At 35.9% G+C, this 14,198-nt stretch overlaps 1 protein-coding gene and 1 non-coding gene across 4 annotated transcripts in view; one reads left to right on the forward strand and one right to left on the reverse strand.

Moving 5' to 3' along the window:
- The window catches only part of HDHD2 (haloacid dehalogenase like hydrolase domain containing 2), a 39,599-nt gene that overhangs the window by 10,536 nt on the left and 14,865 nt on the right, over positions 1–14,198 (reverse strand). For all 3 annotated transcript variants that reach the window (XM_036874658.1, XM_036874659.1, XM_036874660.1), the window contains exons 3-4: positions 13,600–13,808; positions 8,157–8,241 (exon numbers count right to left, since the gene is read on the reverse strand). In XM_036874658.1, the coding sequence (XP_036730553.1) occupies positions 8,157–8,241; positions 13,600–13,808 (294 nt within the window). The remainder of the gene's footprint in view (positions 1–8,156; positions 8,242–13,599; positions 13,809–14,198) is intronic.
- On the forward strand, positions 9,181–9,311 carry LOC118880402. Its single transcript, XR_005016281.1, has one exon. It is a non-coding gene; the product is annotated as a small nucleolar RNA SNORA18 (small nucleolar RNA).

Raw genomic sequence — 14,198 nt, forward strand, 5'->3', positions numbered from 1 at the left:
TCATCTCTATCTCATCCCCTTTTTCCTTTATATCACTTCCTATAGTTTATAATCCTTACTCAACTGTGTTTGGTTTGTCTTCCTCACTAGCTTACAATCTCCACTATGCCCATTAGTTTTACTCATCACTGTATTTCTTACTTCCAAAAAAAAAAAATCCAAAACAAAAACAAAAACAAATCCTGGTACCTTTCACTAAATATTTATCGAATAAGTTAATTAATGGATGAAGCACTGTATGCCTTAGTGTCCTGATCTATAAAATGGGGAATAACGCTTACCTTCTTGGGGAATAGAGATGATATATGCAAACTTTTTCATACTATCTATCTGACAGTAATGACAATTATTTTTATTCATAAATATAGGAAGTGTACTGTGTGTGCTACTTAAAATAGGTAACAGCAAATCACTTCACATTTGTGGGCCCCGGTTTCTTATCAAATGAAGGAACTGAATCAGATCAGGTCTTTTCACTCTCAACACTTCTGACATTTTTTTACTGAAAAATGCTTTATGTGGGGAGATCTGTCCTATACCTGTGGGATGTTTAGCCGCATCCATGGCCTCTACCCACTAGATGCCAGTAGCACTCTTCTTCCCCCAGTTGTGACATCCAAAAATGTCTCCAGACATTGCTGAATGTCCCCGGAGGAAAAATGTCCCCTGGGGAGGAAAAATGTCCCCAGTTGAGAACAAATGAACTAGGTGATGCCAAAATCTTGACATTCAATACATTTAAAACTAATACCAATCAACCTGACAAACACAACTATCAAAAGTTCAAATTAAAACAATAGCAAATCATGAAATGTATCAAGAGAAAATCCCATCAACACTTAATTAATTGAAACCCCCAGAATATCTCCAATATCATACTGACACAGCAATTTTCTCATTAATAGTAGACTACCTACTATCACCACTTCTATCTGGTATTGCAGTTCCCAGAGAGTGTAATAAAGCAAGAAAAAGAAATGAAAATACAAAGATTGGTAGGTGTGAAGTAAAATTGTCATTATTTGTGGTTGACAACTGTCCATGTAGAAAATCCGATTCAAAAGATTCTATAAATAAATTATTAGAATTAGCAAGTGAATGTAAGAAGGTCATGAATACAAGGTTAACATATAAAATCTCAATTATACTTCTATGTATTAGCAACAAGCAATTAAAAGTGAAATTTAACAAAATACCACTGATAATCACATCAAACAACATGAAATACAAGGATTAATTTAACAAAATTTCTAAGACCTATACTCTAAAAACTGCAAAACACTGCTGAAGAATGTAAGACTAAAATCTAAATAAACGGAGATATATTCCATCTTCATAGACTGGAAGACACATTACTGTTCAGTAAATTCGACCCAAATCCACAGATTTAATAAAGTAGCAATCAAACTCCTAGTGAGCTTTTTTTTGGTGGAAATTGACAAGTTGATTCCAAAATTTATATGGAAACGATGTAGAATCTTAAAAAGGATTAAGTTGAAGAATGTATACTACCAGATATTAAGATTTATTATAGAGCTACAGTATTCAAGACAGTGTGGAAGTGCACAAGTATAGATAAAAAATCTAGAAACAGAGCCACACATATATAGTCACTTGATTTATGTCAAAGCACTAAAACATCACTGCAATTCTGTGAGGCTTTTGAAAGAATGGATCTACGCAATAAATGTTGCAGAAGCAACTGGATATCTGTAAAGAAAAAATGAAATTTACTTCACATAATTCACAAAAGTTAACTCAAAATAGACCTTAGACCTAATTGCTAAAGGTAGAAAAATAAAGTTTGCAGAAGAAAACACAGGAGAATATCTTCATGACCCTGAGGTGGGCGAAAATTTCTTACGCATAACAGAAGAAAATATTGACAAATTGGACTCCATCAAAATTAAAAACTTCAGGTTCTCATACTGTTAAAAGAATGAACTGGCAAACCAGACAGGGATAGGACATCTGCAGTACATATATCCAACCAAAGACTTGTGTGTACATAACACATACATAACCCCAACAAATCACTAAGAAAACTATAACCCAATCAGAAGCGATAAAAGACTTGAATGTGTAGATCACAAAAGAAGTTACCCAATAGCCAATAAGTATATGAAAAGGCTTCAACAATATTACTCACCAGGGAAATATGAATTGAAACTCAGTAAGCTACCACTATACACACCAGAAAGAATAGCTACAATGATATAGACTAACGAGAGACTAGTGAGAATGTGCAACTGGAACTCTTGTTCATAGCTGGTGGGTCATAACATATGACTCCACATAATCACTGTGGAAAATTGTTTAGCAACATTTACTAAAGCTAAGCAAGTACTTATCCTATTATCCAGTAATTTCACTTCCAGATACAGACCCAAGAGAAATGAGTGGATATGTCCCCAAAAAACATGTAGAAGAATGTTCATGGCAGCTTTCTTCTTAACAGCCAAAACTGGAAAAATCCAAATGTCCATTAACAATTGAATAAATTATGGAATATACATACAATAGGCTACTACACAACAACAAAAATAAAGAACAAACAAAACAAAAAAAGTACTGCTACATGCAACAATTTGGATAAATCTCAAAAACAGACCAAAAACAAAATGCTACAACTGTGTGATTTCATTCATATGAAGATCAAAAACTGGCAATATTGATAGAAGTCAGAGTAGCGGTTACCTTGAGGAAGGGGTGGTATTGACTGGGATAGAGAGCCTTCTAGGGCGCTGGAAATGTTCTGTCTCGTGATCAGAGTGGGGGTTACACAGGTATATCTATGTGTCAATTTTTATTGAGTTGTACACTGACAATCTGTATACCTTATTGTACCTGTTATACATCAATTTTAAAAGATCAGTAACAATATATTTATGTGGTTTATTCACCTAAAGCTTTTATTTAGAGTAGCAAGAGTTGCCTTGATCATAAAAGAATCTCCCCAGTTAATTAAATAATGAGTAGTGACTAATTTTTTTTTTTTTATTTTTTAAAACTTCCACCAAAGATGGCTTTTTAAAAAAATTTATGGCTGTGTTGGGTCTTCGTTTCTGTGCGAGGGCTTTCTCTAGTTGTGGCAAGCGGGGGCCACTCTTCATCGCGGTGCGCGGGCCTCTCACCACTGCGGCCTCTCTTGCTGTGGAGCACAGGCTCCAGACACGCAGGCTCAGCAATTGTGGCTCACGGGCCCAGTTGCTCCGTGGCATGCGGGACCCTCCCAGACCAGGGCTCGAACCCGTGTCCCCTGCATTGGCAGGCAGACTCTCAACCACTGTGCCACCAGGGAAGCCCAGTGACTAATATTAAACTCAATTCTGTATTCTGTGATCTTCAAATTGGCATATAAAGTTGTTCTGCATATACTAATGGAACGCTTTAAATAACTCAAGTTCTTAAGTCTTCAACAATTTCTCATCTCCAGAGTGTTTTATTTTTATAGTCTGGACCTTAATTAAAAAGATTGCATAGCAGTCAGCCCTTTCAAAATGGAAACAGCTCACAGAAATATTTCTAATTTAAGCCTACTGCCACACTGTTCTAGAATTCCTTATGCCCAGGGCTCTTAGAAAAGATTCAGGAGCTGCTGTACAAATGCAGTAACTGAGGCCATTATTGTTGATTTTTCCCCTCCCCTTCCCTGCTTCCCTTTGTAAGGAACTGAATATATTAGTAATTAAACTTTTTATTCTTTTCTTAATGAGAAGGGGAAAAGAAAGCAATCCAACATTCAACAGAAACCATTTACGGGGATAAGAATCTCTTCCCCAAACACACGAGAAACTAATTTCTGCACACCTCTAAGACTTTTGGAGGATTCTTGTACCTTGTAACAATTATAGGAAAGAAGGCATTAACAAAGCTTCAAAACATTATTCTTAAGCAGCCTTCATCTCCGCATTTAAATGTGAAAGTTATATGATGTCACTTATCTTCAATTGTAACAACATTTTAATAAGCTCCTTGAGAAGCTAGAGGACAGCTGCTCTTAATGTAGAAAAATTTTTTTTTCTGTGAACAATTTTTTTTTTTTAAATTTTGGGTATATAACACAACACTATTTTTTTAAAATTTTATTTATTTGTTTATTTATGGCTGTGTTGGGTCTTCGTTTCTGTGCGAGGGCTTTCTCCAGTTGCGGCAAGCGGGGGCCACTCTTCATCGCGGTGCGCGGTCCTCTCCCTATCGCGGCCTCTCTTGTTGCGGAGCACAGGCTCCAGACGCGCAGGCTCAGCAGTTGTGGCTCACGGGCCTAGTAGCTCCGCGGCATGTGGGACCTCCCCAGACCAGGGCTCGAACCCGTGTCCCCTGCACTGGCAGGCAGACTCTCAACCACTGCGCCACCAGGGAGGCCCTCTGTGAACTATTCTTAAGTTAAGCAATTTCCATGCAGCTTTTTCCCAAAATTCCTTTGATCCAGCAACTGTACTTCTGAGAAAATATGTTATGGAAATATAAATATTGCTTAACAAACATGTTCAGAAGTTTTTTTAAAAAACTAACTCATGAAACCTGGAAATAACTAACAATCAGAAATACATGGCTATACAATTTATTGCACTTTTTAAAGTGGAATATGCTCTGGGAATCAAATATGTTTTAGAAGAATATTTAAGAATATAGAAAAACACGCACAATATATTGTTGGGTTTTTAAAAGGCAATTACCGCATAGTATGTATACACTCTCATTTTTGTCTAAATATATATGTGCATGGAAACAAACTAGCTATAAGATAAAATGTTAACTGTAGTTTTCTTAGGTGGAGAATCACTGGTAATTTTGTTTATTCATGTTTCTTTTTTGAGCATTTGAAAATTTCCACAATGAGGACATATTAATTTTTTTTTAACATCTTTATTGGAGTATAACTGCTTTACAACGTTGTGTTAGTTTTTGCTGTATAACAAAGTGAATCAGCTATACGTATACATATATCCCCATATCTCCTCCCTCTTGCGCCTCCCTCCCACCCTCCCTATCCCACCCCTCTAGGTGGTCACAAAGCACCGAGCTGATCTCCCTGTGCTATGCAGCTGCTTCCCACTAGCTATCTATTTAATATTTGGTAGTGTATATATGTCAATGCTACTGTCTCACTTAGTCCCAGCTTATGCTTCCCCCTCCCTGTGTCCACAAGTCCATTCTCTACATCTGTGTCTTTATTCCGGGAGGACGTATTAATTTTGAGGTTAGATATTTTTTAGTCTTGTTAATACCAAGTTCATTTAGATTAAGTGATCTGCTTGCCCAGGTAGGCTTTCTCCTAATAGAATTTAATTAAAATTGGTCTCTTACTAAAATGCTCAAGCTTTTTTTTTCCTAACAGGTCAGAAGATGAAAAAAGACCTGCTACAAGCTAGTACTACAACTGTGAAAATGAATGAACTGGAGTTATAGGTATTCATATTGATGAATCATACATTATTTCTAGGGAAGAAAGCAAACTGATGCGTACATAAAGTATAAAACATGCAAGATAATATTACATATTGTCTAGAAATACCTATGTATGTGTTACAAGTATAAAGAAATTCAAGACAATGATAAACAGAAATTCACAATCCTGATTACTTTTGGGTCTTGGCTGACAAAACTGAGGAGGGATACACAGGGGATATCAAACATGTTGATAACCTGTATTTCTTAAACCGATTGACAGGCATATGGGTATTCATTATATTACACTTTGTACCTTTTAGTATTAGGTAAAAGGAAAAAAGCCATCCATGGCTCTCAGGATTTGAATGTTTCATAGAATCCAAGCCCAAATCACGTCTATCCCCTATAAGTGGTTCATATCCTTCCCCAAAATCAATTCTTTAAAATTCAGTGTTTTCAATTTTATTCAGACATTTAAGACATTTTTGTAGACAGAGCATACTATGCATTTCAGGGGGGCCTACCCACTCAAAATACAGTAAATAAGAGTGTAATGTGGAAGGTTGATGTATCTGGCTGAGGGCAATATGCCCCTAAAGCTGGTATTCAAGGCAGCTATGCAACGGGGTTTAAAATACAATGTTTATTCTCATTAAGAACCTGAATAGTAATTTAACTAATTGGCGGTGCATTTGAGATGCCACAATCCAAACAGCTGTAGTCATTGGTTGGAAGGCATAGTCTCTGTGGAGACATCAATATGCAAAGAAGGGCAAGACCTAAAATCCTTTTGTTAACTTTCCACCCAGCTGTTAAGTGCATTTGTGAAATTAGAGTTGACTTATAAGTGCACTGTAATACTCTAAAATGTGTTTAAAAAAATCAATATGGTTAGGGAAGTGTACTAATTAGACAGCTTCCAAGCAATTACAAAGTCAGTATTATATCAACATACATTTTTATTACCCTGAGTCTAGTATTTATCTAAGACAGAGACCTCCCAACTTCCTATTACATAGGTCCTTCCTAAATTACCAGCTAAAATCAATCAATACCTTCTCCTTGAATTCTGTGGTTCAGAAATGAATAAAATGTAGCAGGGGGTAAATTCAGAAGTAAGAAATAATAGCAGGTTCTCTATTCCAAATGAAAACTGGTTTTGGTTATAGCTATAAACCTTAAGGAGCAGGTGAGATAATCCCTTTGTCCCCCTGTCCCCCAAGAAGCTAGAGTAGAAAACTGAAGTAGGTGAAGCAAAGAAATTTTAATACTCAAGCAATCTGGCACAATAGTGGATCTTCGGGAAATAATGTCTACTGAGCAATTATAAAAAGTGAATTTGTTTTTATTTAAACAAAGGCTTGACTATCACAGTAACTAAGAGTCACAAATAAAAGTACATTCAGTAGCCATAGTTTTCATAACCGAGGATCTAAAATTAATGCGCAAATGGAAAAAAGGTGACTGTTCCCAAAGGGCTCTTTCTGGCCACATAGATTGTACACAGGGTAGCCATCTTCAAGATCAAATAATGTGCCCAGATTTGTGAACCTTGTAGTGAGTTTTAACATTTTGATTCTAGAACATATACATCAAGAAGTGAAATCTACATCAAGTATAAGTTAGAATGATTCTTGAATATCTTCGTATTGGTAAGAAAATGATGTTAAATTCCCAAAATTTACCAAGCTATTAAAGAAATTTTTTTTTAAGTTAGTTCAATGTACATCTATGCAATATGTAGGACTACTTAACTTGTCATAAATTTAAAGGCAAATTACACTGTTTAATGTTCAACAAGAAGCAAAAGGTAAGATGAAAAATGAAAAATCTATAAAAAATGAAAAATCCAAGGGGAAAAAAATCACAATCTCACTCTAGAGTAGACTTGCGAATAAATTCTGATCCAATTTAGTTTAGGAAGTATGAGAACCAGTATGCAGTCTGCCTTTTGGAAGTAGCAGTAAAAAGTTCATACAGGTAAAATGCACACACAAGCGAAGATTTATAACATTTTACATGTTAGTCGTGGTTCCCCAATTTCTACCAACAGCCACTGGAACCCCTCCATGTATATAGCCCACAGTTCGAAGAGCCCCACCCTAAACTCATCACCTCGTGAACCCACACAGGGAGTGTTCTCTATCACAGGCACTTAGGTTAGATATCTAGATGTCGACTCACTGTTCTTCTTCACCCCCTTGACCCAACTGTCCATCAAGTCATGCTGACAATACCAGAACCTCGTTTTCTTCATCCCTACTGCCACAATCACAGATCAGACTACCGTTATCACTCGTCGAATAATTTCTTTGAAAGTGTGGTCAAACGTGCCAACTTTTTTCGATAGCCTGGATTCTCGCTGGAGGAGTAATCACATTTACTGTTTTGGGTGAATTAGCCTGGATCTTATTTTCCTTCAGAGATCATAGTCAGTGAAGAATCACAGGAGTGATAATAAAAGATAAAACTCCTAGCTTTAGATTTACAATTTGATTATGAATTTCTGCCCTAGAATATTGATCCTACGAACCAGAAAAACCCCAGAGATCATCACGTTTTAACATATTGATTATTTTTTAAAAACTAAGGAAGACAGTAATAAATATTTAATGTTGATCTTGAAGTGATCTTTAAGATATCTGTCCACCTACAATCTAGGTGGCCAGAAAGTAAATTATGTATAACCTTACATGACAAAGACTTAAGAAGAGAAGAAGGGAGTATATGATCACATGAAAAATAAACAGCTAAAGACTTACCGGAATGCTTGATTCAGAATTTGATAATGAAAATGGTCTGGTGCCAATCCTATGACCACAGCATTAGGATCACTTGTTTGTATTCCTGGGAATGGAAAGAAAAAATTATTGAAAAATGCAATTAACAGTAATGTCACATTTTATTATAAAGTAGTTTTAGTCAATCAAGTACAAATTTTTGCCATAGCAATAATCTGAAGTTTAAGAGATTATCCTGCCCAGTGTACTTTGGAAGTATCAGCTATAACTTAAAAAAAAAAAAGGTCTCCTAGTATTTCTGTACATTCCTTTTGCATGGTCTTACAGCTACTGAGTAACTAGAAGATCTGAACTGAAACTTATAACCTGATGTTCTCAAACAAGCAACAATTCCTAACTTTAAAAAGCTTTACTGATTAAAATCAACAAGAAGACCCACAGTTCTCTATGAGCTATCAGATCAATAGCAACTGATGAGGGACTGAAAACCTAACAGGCAAGGGAAATTAGACTCTCTAGGTGACACAGCTGAGGCTAACGCCATCATGATAAATACGGAATGCACTGTAGGGTCTATAGTTCTCTACATAATACCTAATCCACTTCTAGTTTCACAAATATTATTCTATAATTAAAGCATGTTTTAAGGCCTTGGTACCTGATGACAAGACTTTATATACAAGAACCAAACAAGTACTTTCACCATCACAGTTATTAAAACTCTGATTGAAGTGTCTGTGCATTATCCATATGCCGATTCCTATTTGCCTCTCTTATTGCCTGCCTTTAAGCATTCTCATTATCGATTCTACCAAAATGTGAGGGGAAGAAATAGAGCAGATACGCAAGATTTCCAATTTCCTCCTTACCAGCAGCCATGAGTATTGAGTAATTGGTTAAAGTTTGTTAAAGGAAGAAAATAATATCAATGGCTACAGTTAAGAGTTGGAGTTTGATGTGTTCTCTTTATTATCTCCATCTACCACTGGCTAAGATATTCAATATTAGCCAAGATATTTCCATTCCCTTCAAAAACCTATCTACTGTTGAGGTCTATCCCGATGGGGCTTTTTCTGTAAACCTACATTGTTGGAAACGCCTCATAGATTAACTGTGTGGTTTCCTTTACTCATAGAACTACCTGTTAGATCTGTGGGAAAGAACTACAAGACAGAGCTGCCAAGTAAACTATGAAAAACCTAACAAACTTTTTATCTTAAGTATTGGCATATCCCAATGATCTGTACTGTTCTAGGGTGTGATGGCTTAGGAGTGAATATGATTTGAACCTAATACATTTTTAGAGGGTGTCAAATTCAGAACCAGGCAGATCCATCGCCTGACCCTAAACACAGTCCTAAAGTAAATCGCTTGAGGAAATTGGATCCCAAAGATTACAGGTGGGGAATTTTGAAGTGTGTCCATATTTCATTGGAGATCAAAGAAGCCTAACTGAAAGAATTGTGGGCTGACTCACACGATAACTTCTTTTTGAAAGGGCTACTTTATCTTGAAGATTATGAGTTTGGAGGAACTAAGGTGATTGGCAGTGGAAAGAATCAGAACATGTGAAATTCCTTAAAAATTTATTGACTTAAATAACTTTGTGTTACACATAATTAAAAAAAACCCTTTACACTTAAAAAAAAAAAAAAAAAACCTATCTACTTTGGGTATTTTCATGTATACAAAGATGTTGCAAGATTAGTCTTACATCAAGTAACAAAGATTTCTTCCAGACCAGAGACTGTGCTTATATATGTCAACTCCAGCTCACTACTGCACGACTAGAAACTTTCTTCAAATAAAGTAAACAATCTGAATAAAAAATTGTTTTGCAGTACTTCAGCTAACTCAGAAATATAAATACACTGATTATAGAATGTATTTGTCATTGTTTTTGGTAGCCCAGTTTCTGAATACCATTTTCATAATTAGGGAATCCACTAGCTCATAAGGCTTAGTGAGGAGCAGAGCTCACCCTCTCCTGAGAGGGTGAAAACACCAGATATTTATTTTCCAGGCTCTCTACAGCTACGGGTACTGGCCTGAGACGGAGGTTCTGCCAATCAAAAGCACCCCCCCCCCCAGGGCTTTAAACTGGGAGCTAGGAACATAAAGCAGCAGGGAGAACCTCACTGGAAATTCTGAGGCAGCAGTGCTAGCTGGAACTTCCAATCTCCAGTGCTACTGGGGTGAACAGGCAAGCTGCAGAGGTCAGTGTTCAGCAGGGACACTGAGGGCGCCGGATCAGTTCTGCATGAGACGTCACACGCTGCTCCTCAGCGCACAGCCCCTGAGGCTAATCTCCAGCTCCCCTGGGCAGTTAGTTCTGTGGGCTACAGTCTTTTTTCTTTCTGTCATGGACATTTAAAAAATATTAAAAAACAGAAAGACTAGCTCATAATGAGCCCTGATGTACCCATCACCCAGCTTTAGCAGTCATCAACGTTTTACCAATCTTATTTACCATCCTCTACATTTTTTAAAGTCTTTTAAGTATATTCCAGTATCATCTCACCCTTTCATATTTCAGTACGTATCATTAGCTGATAAAGACCTAAAAAAAAAAACCCACCTTAACATTATTACACCAACAAAGTTCATAATAATTCTTTAATATCACTCAATACCTAGTCCACATTTGAATCTCCCCAAATGTCTCAAAATGTCTTTTTACATCTGATATGTAATTGGCACCCAACAAGGTCCATATATTGTATTTGATTGTTATCTTTTACATCTCATTCTACAGCAACATTCCTCTCCACTTACTGGAGCAACTAGATCATTAATCTCGGAAAAGGTCCCACATTCTGGATTTGGCTGATTGCTTGTGACATTATTTAATTTATTCCTTTACTCTTTTTATTTCCTATAAACCAGTAATTGAATCTAGAGGCTTCATAAGTTCACATTCAATTACTAGGCAAGAGTACTTATAGGCCATGCTATGAATTTCCAATTATATCACATCACGAAGCACAAGAGCTCTGCTTGTTCTACTTCCAGTGATGTTAAGACTGATCAATAGGTTCAAGTGGTGTCCGCCTGATTCCTCCATTTTGAAGTTCCCCATCAACTCTTCACCTAATGTGTTTAAAATCTATTGATATTGTTGCCTATTTCACTAGGGTTTGCCAAATGGTGATTTTCTAATTCTGCCATTCCTTTTGCATTTACTAGCTATAATTCTTCTATAAAGAACTTACCCTCATCAAATGTTTAGTTACTATAAAATATAGTTAAAATAGGAAAGGCAGGATAAATGCTTGTTTCATTTATCCATTTTCAGAATGAGTTACTGCCCTAACAACTTCCCATAGTGACCAATGAGTTTTGTGGGGTTGAATATCATTTTGAACTTTTTATATGTATGATGCGTTGCAATCTATTGCAATCAGTATTCTTTTTGACGCTCAAACTATCCCTTCAAATTGGCTTCAGTGTCCTTTAGGCATGACCTTATTAGTTTTCAATAGTTTCCTTGCTAACAATTAGTTATCCCAGACTCATCTTATACAACGCCTGCCCAGATCTGGAATCACCCATTTCTCCAAGGAACTAAAGTGGGAAACCATAGTAGACACCAGTCTGACCACTGGGCTTCACTGCTTCTATGCCTTTTTAGTAGAAGATCTAGATAATATGTACTTTTTGAGAGAACAAGGGAGTTGATAATATTTTTAATTCAAAATTAATACATACCTCATTTGATTTTTATATTTCTATCTCTTTTCACTTACACTTAAAATCTGGAGTACTAACAATACTAGCGTAACTACTACTTTATCCTATAATACATCTATAATTACAAAATAATATCAACACTACTAGTAACACTAATACTACTGAATGCAGTTTTAGATTTCTTTGCAGTTCTTTTATGCTTAAAATTGATCCCCCCATGAATGAACATGAAATTCAAAACACTGAATTTTAAAGTCATCTGAAGTAATTCTTTTCTCTGAGTGGTTATGTCACCAACTTTATTATATAGAGTTCATTTGTTTCAATCTGTTTTTGGTTTTCAGGGATTGGTTTGTTTTTAACTTTTTAATTGTCTTTTAAATATGTAAAATATTTACATGGTTCCAAAGTCAAAACTAGATAATAACGTACTTTTAGAGAAATCACCTCTCCTCTTCCCACCCTCCCCCTTTAGATAACCATTTTTACTAGTTTTTCATTTATCTTCCTTCAGCTTCCTTTCACAAATATAAGACAAATACATTTATATCCATTTTCCTCTCATTTTCTTACACAGAAGAAAGCGTGTAAGGCTTTCTATACCATAATTTTTTCACTTAATATATCCTATGAAGATCACTCTTATCAGGATATAGAATTCGCCATTACTTATTTTCAGCTACAAAGCATTCCATTTTGTGGACATTTCATAGTTTTAATCAGTCTCTTCCAATGAACATCTGGGTTGTTTCCAACCTTTTGTTATCACAAATAAGGTCATAATGAACAACCTACCTTATTCATATGTCCTTGCACATTTTTGTCACTGCTTCTTGGAGATAGATTCCTACAAGAGGCAGTACTGCTTCACACGCAATTTTGAGAGCTACTGCCAAATTCCTCTCTGCAGGAGTTGTGCCATTTTATATCCTGTCAGCAGTCAGATCTTTTAATAAATTTACTTTCTGTTTAATTCACCCAAAGTTGGTTTCTGTTTTTTGCAAATTCTGATTGATATACAGTTATATTTCCTGATAGTATAAGTTTTGAGGTTCTGCCTAACCATATATCCATGCTGAAGTTCTCTAATCATTATTTGTAAAGCTATCACATGGTTTTATAATGATGTATTTATACCCATTTTTTCTATATTGTGTATTTCACTCTGAGTATCATCTACAAAAAGCAGTGTGGCAAAGCTTCATAACACAAGGATATTTTTCCAGTTTGTTAATTTTTCCAAAGAGAAAACTTTTATTTTCTCTTGATTGAAAATATTTCATGGTCATTGCAAAAACTTCACACCATACAGAATGACATCTATTTTTAAACAAGTTGACCTTGGTTCATCTCATATAGTCAAACTAATACAGTGGCTCCAGGAATGACGATTATAATACTTAAAGAAATCTTAACCTGTGTTTTTTCAAACTGTGGGCCATGATCCATTAGTAGATGGTGAAACTAATCTGGAGGACTATAAGCAGCACCAAAATCACACAGTTAAGTAAACCAAATGGAAAACAGAGTACATCTCACAAGTAAGAGTATTGTTTAACATATACAAATACACATACATACGTCCTGGATTTCTATGTAATGTGTTTCACTTATTTTGGAGTGCAGTCAAAACAGGTTTGAGAAACACCAATTTAGATTCAAACTACTGTTGACAGAGGAAATCTGACTAAACACTTCTAAACATCCAGTTTTAAGAATGATTTATAAGCAGATATGAAGAACCAACTTTTAAATCTTTCCGAATTTCTCCTACCTTTAAAATCAGGTAGGGCCCGATCATCAACCAGCAGCATGGGTCGGACTTGTTTCTGCTCTACCAGGTTTCTGGCTGCAGTCAGAGAAGTGAATATTTCATCTTCAGAGATATCAAACTCCAATTTTTTCAATCTTTCCAAGAGGTCTTTCTTGCTCTCTTTGGTTGTATTGGTCACAAACCTAACCATTACAGAAGTAGCACGTAACCTGGAAAAGTAAAATTCAGGTGTCAATAGGCAATTTTACATTCCAGCTCCATAAAACCTAATTTGGTAGCACTTGCCAAAGGTCAGAAAATTAAGGGTAAGTCACTGAGTAAGTGTTTTTGTGGCCAGTAGGTTTTATAATCTATTCAAAATTGCTTACAGATTATCCACACCCTGTGGACTGCTTCATCTCCAAAGGCTGTAAAGTCTACCTTTTCAAGGGCCTTTTATACTTTAACTGAATTTAACTACAGGGTTTTAGTAAAGAAGTAAAAAACAAAAACAAAAACAAAACAAAAAAACCCAACACTTAGTAACCACCATACTCACAGAATATGAGAGGTGAAAGTTATCTTAGAGATTATCTACTAGTGTAACCTTCTGAAGACGA

The sequence above is a fragment of the Balaenoptera musculus genome, chromosome 14, assembly GCF_009873245.2.
Source record: "Balaenoptera musculus isolate JJ_BM4_2016_0621 chromosome 14, mBalMus1.pri.v3, whole genome shotgun sequence".
Classification (NCBI taxonomy): Eukaryota; Metazoa; Chordata; class Mammalia; order Artiodactyla; family Balaenopteridae; genus Balaenoptera; species Balaenoptera musculus.